This window comes from Corapipo altera, unplaced genomic scaffold (assembly GCF_003945725.1).
Source record: "Corapipo altera isolate COAL_440 unplaced genomic scaffold, ASM394572v1 22b, whole genome shotgun sequence".
NCBI lineage: Eukaryota > Metazoa > Chordata > Aves > Passeriformes > Pipridae > Corapipo > Corapipo altera.
In genome coordinates this window covers 13,660,585-13,672,731 of record NW_020884876.1, presented here as the reverse complement: position 1 = coordinate 13,672,731, position 12,147 = coordinate 13,660,585, and the positions used below count along the sequence as shown (strand labels likewise).

Sequence of the window (12,147 nt, the reverse complement as noted above, 5' to 3'; positions counted from 1 at the left end):
ATTACTTTATTCTTAAATGAAAAAAAATCAAAAACCAAAAAAAACACAACCCCATAGTTGCGTTTGCAAAGGAAAGCCATGTTTGATAAACATTTTAGAGTTCTCCTAAAGACTTAGATGAGAGTATGGAGATCTAATAATACTGCATGCTTGAAATTCTAAAAGGCATCTGACACATGCCCTTGCCAAAAACTATTAAAGAAGTTGTCATATCAGTACATTGTTTACAGATAGAAAAGAAAGGGTATGAATCAGCAGTTGTTCTTTCCTAAGGACACAGACTGCCAAAAGAACACCACAAGTACACAGTCGGGGCAGGCAAAGTACAACCTATTCCTAAGGGTTCTGAGACAGCTGTTTCTGAAGCCCACAGTGTATTCCACTAACACTAAATTACTCAAAGTAACAAAGGGATTAAGGAATTAAAAAACTGCAGAACCATTTCACTGAGGAAATAGGTGTTAAAACCAACAGACTAAACTTGTAAATATCTGAGAACAATTCATGCTGGGAAAAATACAAAAAATCAGACACATACATATATATATACACACACATATGGAAATGGACTCCTAAGTTGTTCATTAATTATTCAGGATTGAGTTATTGTTCTGAAAACATAAGTGCAAAGGTTAGAAAAAAGTAAAACAATTAGGCATTATTTCTGGAAGCAAGATAAAACAAAACATGAAACACTTTTTTTTAAGAAAAAATCCACAGTGAATACTGCGGGCAGTTCTACCTGTTGCTCCCCCCTGAGAAACTGAAAAAGTAAAGCAAAGCTCAAAAAAGACAGTAAGGTACAAAAGAGCTTACCAGCAACAAGCAATTAAAAGAAATATGACTCTTCAGTATGAAATAGAAACAACTGAGGCAGGCAGGATAAGACAGAAGTCCACAAATTCAAAAGCAACATAGAGAGTGCACAAGAGGGTTGTTTTAATGTCTGCAGGCCTCAACCAGAGCTACCAAATGGTCAGTTCAAACATATCAATCACAAATTGCTGGTGGTACAAGAGTCTTCTAAGGAGACATACACCCAACCTACTACCTACCCTACACATTCCCTACTTCCACCATCTGAGACATCACATCAGGCTAAACAGAACCAGGATTACTGTTTTCAGTTCTAATTTATCAGTTAGAAGAAAAGGGAAAAAAAATCTATAAAAAATATGATCTAAGGCTACCAACACTTCAGTCTGGTCCTATGGCAACTGCAATAATAAAAACATAGTATGCACTGTAACATTTTAAAAAAATTACTTAGTGACATGCTGAGATTCTTCTGACAGTGTTATTCCAGGTTTTAATCACTAATGTAAACTAAATGTGTCATTGCTAATAACTTATTTAACAGCTATCTTACCCAGCAGAAAAAAGGGATAATAATAATTAGGGTCAGAACTCACTAATAGGGAATTATTTCTAGTCTCTTAAGTTTGGCTTTTGGTCAAGATATGTCACACAGGCTTCATCTATAAAATACCAAGAACGGGTATGGGCAGCAGCCAAGTCACTGACATATTACTACTTGACTAGTAAAAAAGCACCAGTTGTCTTTCCTCACCTTCAGTGCCCTTGGAAAAAATTCTCCGGCCAATTCCTTCTATCAAAGAGAAACCTAATTAGCAATTATATTGTTGGGGCAAAGACACATACAACACATAACTTTTCACAGCAAATAACACCACCTCTACAAAGGGATAACAGGAAGGACTCCTAAAAGGATTACTTTTAGTGATGTTATATATTCCAGAGTGAGTACACAACTGTAAGGTAAAGCATAAGTAGGTATTCTTTCCAAAAATGCCAAGGCAGTGGAAGGGTTAAAAAAAGGTTTATTTCAGATGCAAGGACCACTTTTTAACAAAGGCCCTCTCAGGACCTCCTTATCCTCTCTGTCTCTCCCCTGCCTTCCAAAGGCCTCTGTGCATGTCTGTTAGGGTTCTCTCTCTCCTCTCACATATCAGAGAGAGAGGCTGAGAACTTCTCTCACTATGAGGGGTGGCAGGGGGGAAAGCATTGAAGCTGCCTTTGAGAGTTACCTTTTAGGCAGAAAGCCTTCTTAAGTGAAAACTGTCTCCTCGTAATAAAATATTCTGGGCAGAAAGGGTATTCTATCCTCACAACAACTAACTGTAAAATTTCCTGAACACAAAACCATCCCTTGTTTTATTTCTCAATACATACCTGCAAGAAGCTTGAACATGCACTGTTTTCTGGCACAAAGACAAAATTTCTCAGCTGCACAAATGAAGAAAATCTCCAACTTTAAAGACTCAAAGTTATCATCAACGAGATCTCTTTTTTCTGTACTTTAGTTTTTGCCAAGAAGGGAAGTAATTTCAAAAGTTGAATCTACATCTGGATCATGATGCAATGAACACTGGAGCTAAGAAGTGAAGGTCCTAAACCACAGTCATAGTTTTCTTCAGAGATAATAAAAACATCCATTATCAAAAATTACTTGATCTCAACAGAAAAGCCCAAGGTCAAACATCTGGTAAGTTTTCAGCAAGACAGGAACACTCAGGATCATTTAAAGCTGAATAATTACTCTGCTTCAGAAGTTGTTTTGAATAAAATAAATGGTGATTTTATTGACTATATATACATATTAAGGAGCATTGACTTAACAGCTGCGCTGAGTGTTCAAGATACAGAGCAAAGTACTGACTTCATGCTCTGGAAGTGATCGTGTTTCCTAAACACCTACTGAGTCATTGAAAAGTCTTTTATGCAAAAAGGTCTGTGCAGCTCAAACTCAGAATATCACAGGATTAGCAACTCCAATGACCAATCAACAGTCCTTCAATGTGTACACACAAGTGCTACTGTATTAAATGAATGCTGCACATACATCCAAGAATGGAACCGAGTAGGTTTCGTCTTCACAAAAACACACTGCATATAATTAAATCTCCTAAAGGCAACTCAGGTATGTTGAAGATCTAGAGGCTCCTAGCTTTGTAGTGTTAGCTACAAACAAACAAAGCCTGAAGGAAACCCCTCGCTACTTTGTAGGGACTAACTGATAAGAATGCAAAACTATGCAGTTTGCAATCTTTGCCCTACATGAAAAACTTGATGTAATCATACCTGCCACCCAATAAACATACTTCTGCACTTTATTAACCTCTGTGTAACATGATAATTCCAATAAAAGCTCCACTCTATCCCAAATTAGATACCAAGACTTTATAAAAAAAGTGTTTTAAAAACATATCAGTATGTTATTAAAGTTATCACCATATCAAAAGCAGATCTTTTTCAAATTGTTTCATACACAGACTTCATAATACCAAATGGACTCTTCCACGTAGCTAAATGTACACATTGCACTTCTCTGCTGCTGAATTTCTCCTCTGACTAGATAAGATGAAGTCAATTACATACATCAATCTTCAAACAATTTCCAACCCTCTCCCTTTAATTGGTATATATTTATATATTACCATCATGACATTAAAGTAGGCATTTATTCAAAGTAGTACTTAAGTCATAAGCTGCAAGCCTCCATCTACAACTAGAACACTCCCTGTAACATATGGGGATTCTAGAAGAAAGACAACAGCTTGTGCAACTTCATGAGGCTCTCCAAATCTTCCAAGGAGAATTGCTTTCTTCAACTGATCTTCTTCCAAATGAGCAGTCATCTCTGTGTGAATAAAGCCTAAGAGAGAAGATATTTGAAGAGTTACCTCACTTTTGACTATATTTATCTAGTATATTTTCCACTGAATCCTACAAAGTGAAATCTATTACCAGGATTCGTCACCAGCTACCATTCTTCAAAGTCTCCAAAAGCAGTCCACACCATTTTATGGCCAAGACCAATTTTTTATCTAACCAATAAAATATCTTCCAGTTTTGGAAGCACTGACGCAATAATCCAAATGCAGAGATCTACAGAAATCCATAAAAAAAAAAGGTAACTAAATTTGGGTCCTAAAATCATATTTAGTATCACTTTTCTGAAAGACAAACCACACTCTTTTCACCAAAATGTTCTCCATTAAAACAAGCACGAAATCTCTGGCAAGAAACCCTCTCAGTTTGCAAGTGTTTTCATTATATTTTAGAACTTACGACAGCACTTGCATAATTTCTATCATACCACTCATTTGAAGACTGTTTCTTGACAGCTTCGAAGGACATTTTGTTTCAATTTTCTGTTATCTGAGATTCGGTTTTCCCACTGTTGCACAACTCTTCCTATAAGCTGCAGCTTCAAAAAGAGCTGATCTTACCTGCTTTCTAGCTGCCACCAAGCAGGGAAAGTCTCCCTTTTGCTTTCTACTGTAAAACTCTGCCCCTTATGATGGCTTCGGACCCTTCAATGAGCTGCTCAACTCACTGAAGAATTTTTCCTGCCTAGTTCACAATCTGAAATGGTTCATGTAGAAGTCTGAAAAGCATCAGAGGTACCACAAAGTGAGCAGCAATGTACATAGTTATGAGTGGAAGAAGTCAGAAAATACAGAAGGGATTTTTCCTTAAGGGTGGTGGTTTGCTTGAGCTGGATCATCTTAGGAAATCACAGCCTTGTCCTCACAGAACGAACTTCTCAGACTCCCTCCTTTTACTACAGGGAGACAGGGATGCTTTTATGACAGCTTCTCTTGGTCTGCCATGTTTCTCTAATAACAAATAAGCATTCTCTAGCAGGAGACAGGGGCAACTGTCTGTCTGTAATTAGCTCTAATCCTTACATCTGCAAGTACAGCAAGTTTTGAAGGAGGAACAAAGAAAAGACATTTATTATGTAACAATGGAGAGATGAACAGGTAGATTCACTCTTCCAAATTTCTCAGTGTTCCATTAAAAAGACTGAAGGTTTTCTAAAAGAATGTATTACACTTTAAACCAAAGAAAAAACGAAAATATTAAAAACACTCAACTTACAAAATTGAAGAAAATAATAACAATTTGTCTTAAGTTACTTTCAGAGTACCCACAGTGTTGATGAATTGTGGCAGCCAAGAACATAGGAATTTCTTAAAAACTCACCTGGAGCAACAACGTTGACTCGAATTTGCTTTTTTGCTACTTCTTTAGCAAGAGAGCGTGAAAATCCAACTAATCCTGCTTTGGTAGCACTATACACACTTTGACCAGAGTTGCCTTTAAGTCCTACAATACTTCCTAAAATAAAGAAACATCAAAGAGAAGCTTAAATGGATAACTTGAAACCTTGTACTAAGTTTACCATTTTAGTTTTAAATTTGGAATGAAAAATGAGATTACAAGAAAAGGAGTCAAATATATATTACTGTATGCACTTTATAGCCTACTGCTGGCATAAGCAAATCATTAAATTATCTGTGATTTTTGTGCAATTCATATATCTATGTTGACCAACTGGCACCAGGAGAGTAAAATGAAGGGTTTTGTAAAAAAACTATCCTTACACAGATTTAATCCATTGATTAATAAGAAAGAGAAAAGAATGAAAAGAAAGAGAAGAGAAATAGAAGAGTAAGGGGAAGGTGAGGGAAGAGGGGAGGGGAGGAGAGAGGAGAGATAAGGAAAAGAAACTGACTGTATCTATCAATCCTTAGTTAATAACTATCATCTGGTAGATCTAGATAGTGAAAGAACTGATAAAGAACAGTGAAATCCTTTTTTCAACAAAATCTAAACTCTGAGGTGTTTATTACTGAAACAAGCTGGTTTTATATTTAGAGGTTGCTGAGACTACAAAAAAGAATGAGTTTTCATAAAGAAATGCTAAATATTGAATGCCTAAACACAAAGAAAACAAAAATAAATAAATTGTAACAAGTAATGTACCATGTTACTCCTGCTAAACCTTTCCAGAAGACTAGTAAAGAGAATTCCATTGGCTTACACAAACAACTTACCTATATTGACAATAGCACCTCCCTGTTGTTGAATCATGACTTTTACAGCAGCTTTGCACGTCAACATTGTTCCCAAAAGGTTAGTGTGAATCTGGGCTATCATATCTTCAGTCTTAGTTCTCAGTAACAAACCATCCCTGACAAACAAACCCAAAAGAACTCACTGAACAACCCCATTGGTGACGCTTATTCATATTAAAACATGACTGGTGAACAGAATGTTAATGGGGCTGGATATGGTTCTCTACATTCTAGCATTCAAAAGGAAGACACTGAAAGCACAACACATCGCAAGAAAAAAATTTGGCCATGCTTCTGGCAACAAGGCCTCTTTTGCAGCATGGTTTTGGAGCATTTGGGGGGAAGTGGAAGAAAGAAGAGGGGGAACTTAAACTCAGAATGCAAAAACTACAGTGAAGGCTGTCCATTCCAACTCAGAAGATTTTGTGATTCTGTGATCTGTTAGCATTTTAGTCCATCAGGAACAAAATACTGCGGAGCACTTAATATTATTTTCAGATGTACTCATTAACAACACTCTTACTGAATGCAAGGGCTCACAGCACCTTACAGCGAGATGCCTTTATCTAGAATTACATACAATCTCATAACGAATAACTAACCTGTTGATCCCAGCTGCATTAACCAAGTAGTTAATAGGACCTAAATTCCTCTGCATCTCCTCAAAAGTCTTTTGGACTTCTTGTTCGCTGGATACATCACAGCTAAGTGCCAGATGTCCTGCTGTATTGAAATAAAGGCACACTATAATAACAGTAAAAGCTGGTATATCATTCATAAACCTTCTTCAGAATTTATCAACTCAATCTCAAAACAGATGTTGAACTAGTTATAATTTAAGGAACCCAATTAATCTCCAGAGAATTAAATAAAAATAATTTTCAAGTATTGTATTGATTAGTTACGTGACAATTCCTTGGTTTATATTTTTTGCCTTTTAAAATCAGAAGCTCGGCATGAACAGACACATCTCAGTTCTGGCTTGTTCAGGAGCCAAGATGACTCAATTCATACTACCTCTCTGTTGTGGCCTAAACAATTCCTTTCATCTTAAAATTTGTATTTTGTGGACAGAATAGGTAACATACTTACTTTCTCAGCAAATATTGTAAAAACAAATAGTGTAAAAACAAAATTGTACCAACATAGCATTTTTTTTAAATTTCTCAGCCTTTATTTTCATTTTCATCTGATTAAACAATGAGGTTTCTTTATGGACTTACTAATTCTACGAGTTACCTAAGCACGGGACAGTGAAGAGATAACTGCAAGCAGCATACATACCACCAAGATCACGTGCAGTGGTTTGGGCTACTTCCAGATTTCTAGCAATGATCGCCAGGCGGCAGCCCTTCTGTGCAAGGAGTTCTGCAACAGCTTTGCCTATTCCTCGGGATCCTCCAAAAATGGCGCAAACCTTGCCCATCTTCAAAAATAATTCACAAATTGCAAATAAACCATGAACTTCATGTCCAATATGGCAAGAGAATATCCACTGTTCTTGTCAACATCACAGCCTTTACCAGTTTGTAGCATTTTGTAATAGTAGGTTATAGAATTAGTGATTTGTTATTTTTTATTCACCAAAAAATAAACATTTGAACTAAATTAGGCACCACTTCTAAAAATGACAGTTAATTCTTAATGATTTCTGAACTAGTAAAAAAGTTATGCATCTAATCTAGCATTCAAATACTAGAGTTATGATAACTTCTATTCGACCGGTGAAATATGTGATTTATGTATCTAAAGATGATAAGTATTGTTTGTCTGCTTATTTGAAGCTGATGTACTAGTTGTAATTATATTGTTCTTGTAATCACTATTTTTGTGCTAAAGTCATTTAGCCTCACGGTCTCACTCCATCCAAAGCATCTGTGTTGGACAGCACCAGTGCAAACATTACTGAGCATGATTTGAAACTAACGTATTTACACTGTCACACTACATAACACTACATTTTATCAATATCCTTGGGTTTTTTTGTTTCTGCTTTTGAAAGGAAAAAAAGGTTTTAAAATGTGAAGTGATTCTGAAGTAGCTAGCTTTGATATTTAGGAAGGAGTATAAGAAGAAACTTCTTCTGTAGAATTATCTTTTATTCTGCAAGCTCTAGAAACCAATCAGCTGTTTTGGGATTTCCTAAGGAGCCAGAGGCAAAATCCAAGTAATGAATCTTTTTTTCCATACATTTGAATAAATCCTTTTTGAACCCAATTATACTTTGTCTCCATAACATCCCGAGGCAATGAGTTTCATTATTTATGGGAAAGTACTTCCTTTTGTTCTTAATTTGCTTTCTGATTAGATAATACCATGCACTTCTCCTCATATCTTCCCTTTACTGGTTCACCCACCACCTGTATCCTCCTTCAGGTCTGTTTGGTTTCTCTTAAACATATGGAAGCCATTTGGTAGCTTACTAAAGACTACTCAAGCTCTTACACCTTGGTATACTGAGGTCTATTGAACTCTTTTGGATGTGTGATAACCAGAACAGCACACAGAACTAAGCACAAAAGGCTACCATCAACTCAGACAATGGCATGATGATTTTGGTCTTCTGTGACAGTACCTGAAAAAGCAGATGGTCCATCCTTTTCAAAGAAAACACAGGTACAAAGTATGCACAAGTGCTTGAAACCAACCCATGCCCTACTTTTCAATGGCAAGTTGAAATCAGCTACATGGAGCAGGAAGAGGTTTAAATACTTGCATCTCAGGTAGTGGCCCGTTTGACAGAACACGTACAGAACAGTGCCCTCCTGACAAAAATGGGCACCACTGCCTTGGCATAATGACTATTGTTTTGGGCAGTCTTAATTAGGTAGCTACACAGCAAGATATGAATCAAGAGGTCTTACACCCCAGTAACTACAGCTCTCACTCTCTTAGCAGACTAAGGGCACAACCAAACACCCCATATTCTGTTGACAGATTTTTCTGGTTAGAAACAAAGTCTCCGTCTGCCTTTTCTAGCATGACTGATCTCTTCTTTTACAGAATTACCGGAATGACTCTTGGAAGTTCTTGCCTACTTGTTGCAGCAATGTTGTGCTAGGATTTCCTCCTTTACATTTTGTTCTTACTTGTACTGAGCATATCTACTCTCCTATTTTTATTTGAAATGTGGAACGATATGGATGAGGAGAGAACTCAGGAAGTCATTTTGTGAAACTCCTCCACCTCTAAGCGTTATAGGTGAATCATCTTACACTGTTTATAAATGCTTTCAGACCTACACGTATTTTCCAAATAATTCTGAACATGCTTAGCTATGCAGGACCCAAAAGATCTGCCTGTGGGAAGAGAATTTTTAAAAAATATATTGCTCTAGCCTTCTTGGTCTCTTTGAGAACAGAAAAATTGTTACTGATTCTGTCAACAACTCTACTGTTCTCAGAACAGGGAAAAGCACCTTGTGCATTAGCAGGCATTCATATGGGGGGCATAAGGCCCACCTCCAACCCACTAATGTACAACTTGTGTTTTAGCACACTAAAGCCATACAGTTTCCTTGGAGTAGTGACTTGGGAAAAAAAAGCTGCTGCGGGAGTAATTACCCACTGTTCCCCGGACAGGTAACAGAAGGGAAAACCAGGAGCACGGGCCACACACGGGCGCCTGCAGCGCCTTTGCCCTCTACGGCCCTGCCCTTCTTTCACAACCAACTCTTTATCGCGTGACTCCAGAGCTCCGATGGCGCCACCGCCCCACGGGGCACGGCTGCCAAGCCCACGGGAGGCACCTTTAAAAGAGGGCGAGTGGGGTTCCCGCAGACAGCCCAGCTCAGCCCAGTTCAGTTCAGCTAAGCCCAGCTCAGCCCAGCTCAGCTCAGCTAAGCCCAGCCCAGCCTCGCGCTCGCCCCGGCGTCACCCTCCCTCTCTTCTTTCCTCCCTCTCTTCTTTCCTCCCTCCCTGCCGGCGGCGCATTCGAGCTCGGCTCCTGCTCCCGGCCCGGCCGTCGGGCTGCAGGTGGAGCCCGCGGCACGGGAAGCGGGAAGCGGCGCTGGGAGCCCGCGGGGGCCGTCGGGACGCGCGGCGGCGGTGCCACGCTGGCAGCGCGGCCGCTCCGTGGCGGCCGCTCCGTGTCGCCCGCCCCGAGCGGCCACAGGAGAGGGACGGTAGCGTGTTCCGTGTGTGCTTCAGTTACCTCCCGGCTGCTGGGCAGCTGGTGGCTCGCTTCCCTTAGGGAGGGTCCTTTCCTCTCCAAGGAGGCCGGTCCAGCTCCGAGCCGAGCGCAGGCGTCACGGGATGGCGGTCTGACGTCACCCAGAGCTGACTTTGGCCGCCGCCGCCGGCCCCGGCGGGAGCAGAGGCCGGGGCTGAGGGGGCCGGGGCAGTGCCCTCGGGAGCGCCGCAGCTCCCCCGGCTCTGCGGCGGGAAGGACACCCGCCCCGGCAGGGACACTCGCCCCGGCGGGGCCGCCCCCGCAGCTGCAGGGTTGGGGTTGGTGTCAGCCCTTCACGCACCTCCTTTCTCCCCTGCGCTCGCACACAGAAGAAGCCCTTCTGCTTTCGTCTTACACTTGCCGGTTTTAAACTCCATTTTACATGTGGATATCCAGACAACGTCCGTCTTAGGCACTAGTACGCTTTGCACCAAGCCCCTGTACTCGTTGCCAGAATTTATGTGGGGCACGAAATAGCTGCTGCACACTGACTTGGACCTCTAAAAACACAAAACACAAATCAGAGCATAATGTCACAAAACAGGGGCCACTGTAACTGAGGTCCTCTCTCCCACCTATTTAAAATTCCTCTTGGGTTTGTATTTGAGGCAAGATTTACAGAGGAACTTGAGTGCTAACCATTAACCACATTGGTGCCTGAATCTGTGGCCTCTTACATTTCTGCCAAGAGTCACACATGAAAGAGCAATGCTGCTCAAATGTCCAGTAGCATTTCATATTGTTGCCTATACTGCTTGTGAAAGCATACCACATTACATGGGTTTTGTGTAAGGCCTGGAACAAAGCAACTGGAGAACTGGCTGCAGTTATTGTCAGTCCCATTTTAAACAAAAACCTGTTGGTTGGAGCACTTGGCTAAAAGAAAAACTGCTTTGAAGTCTTCTGTCTTACTGGGAACATGGTCACTAACTTCAGTTTTTCATCACTGAACAAGCTTGTCATAACCATCAATCTGGTTTCAGTTTATGGGAACAAGAACAAAATATTAAAGTGAACCACAGAGATCTGAGACTATAGCCAGATGATTACTATCCAGAAATTTAAGACCTTGGGGATTAAGCATCAGTTGAAATCAACATTCAAGAAACTATTTTGCTTTTCAATCGATGTATTAAAGATGACCTCCCTAGCTTAAGCAAATCTCGTGATGGGGACATGTATCTGGGATACAGGAATCATGGGCTTAGAACAGAATTAAGCCAGGGAGAGCTTAAGAGGTTTCCTTCTTTCCAGGCTGAATGATAACTGGGTGGCAAGTCACACAGCTAACACACTGCCGTGCATTTCTTTCTGTAAAAAAGGGGGTGTAACTGGACTGGGTGCGTCATTCTAGGTAAACTCTCCTTTAGGCTCTCCTCCATGATAATATTCCATATATCATCAAGGCTCATTATTTTTCACTTTACCTGGGCAGCTCAGCACTGAGGTTGCTGACTTTTTTTGTTTCTATCAAGCCTGAATTACCCCTTTCTTCAGACGTGCTCTTGTGATTTTCACTAGGGAAAAAACAGGTCTAGTTCCTAATATTATTTGTATATACATCTTCTATATACACACATATACAATATATAAGGGAAATAACTAATAAGTTTTATGTTATAATTCCCAGAAGTCTTTGATATGGCCTTGGCCTTCTAGGTAAGTGATACAAGGCTATGATAAACTGCAATATTTGTTCTTGTGTGGTAACAGTAAACTTTTATCATGCCAACATGAAGTGTACAATTTTGTATAATTTAGGTGTACCTTTTCAAAAAATTTGGGGAAAAGATTTTCCTCTTAAGAATCTTATTCCTGGTACCTTTGTGAAAAGTATAAAAACTGTGAAAACTCTAAAAACAAACAAACAAACAAACAAACAAACAAAAAACCCCAAAACCAAACACCAAAAACTCACACCAAAAAAAACCAGAACAAAACAAAGCCATTAGAACTTCATCAAATTACCTGTTTTTTCACATCCTCCTGTCTAAACAGGTTTCCCCACTACGACTAGTAGTATTTTACATGTCAACGTGAGGCCCATGTTTAAGTTAGCACAGTCACTGAAGTGCTGCTGCTCCTAGTG

General features: G+C 39.8%; 1 protein-coding gene across 3 annotated transcripts; it reads right to left on the bottom strand.

The window, feature by feature from the left end:
* Nucleotides 1–915: 915 nt before the first annotated feature.
* Nucleotides 916–10,210, bottom strand: CBR4 (carbonyl reductase 4). Of its 3 annotated transcripts, XM_027636051.1 has the most exons (7): nt 10,041–10,204; nt 9,169–9,187; nt 7,173–7,319; nt 6,491–6,611; nt 5,868–6,004; nt 5,014–5,148; nt 3,109–3,676 (listed from the first exon to the last, which is right to left on the bottom strand). In XM_027636051.1, the coding sequence occupies exons 3-7, from the start codon at nt 7,312–7,314 to the stop codon at nt 3,498–3,500; spliced, it is 714 nt and encodes a 237-aa protein (XP_027491852.1). In that variant the 5' UTR covers nt 7,315–7,319; nt 9,169–9,187; nt 10,041–10,204; the 3' UTR covers nt 3,109–3,497. The 3 variants fall into 3 exon arrangements, with proteins under 3 accessions (XP_027491851.1, XP_027491852.1, XP_027491853.1); XM_027636050.1 differs by lacking the exon at nt 9,169–9,187 and having other exon boundaries at nt 916–3,676; nt 7,173–7,314; nt 10,041–10,201; XM_027636052.1 differs by lacking the exon at nt 9,169–9,187 and having other exon boundaries at nt 6,491–6,608; nt 7,173–7,314; nt 10,041–10,210.
* Nucleotides 10,211–12,147: the final 1,937 nt, after the last annotated feature.

Bases quoted from the DNA above. Each gene is read 5' to 3' on its own strand.
- CBR4 (XM_027636051.1), bottom strand. From the start codon at position 7,314: ATGGGCAAGGTTTGCGCCATTTTTGGAGGATCCCGAGGAATAGGCAAA. The intron at 6,612-7,172 runs GTATGTATGCTG...ATTTCAATACAG, and splicing joins CACTGCACGTGATCTTGGTG to CAGGACATCTGGCACTTAGC. The intron at 6,005-6,490 runs GTTAGTTATTCG...TTTGTTTGTCAG, and splicing joins AATGCAGCTGGGATCAACAG to GGATGGTTTGTTACTGAGAA.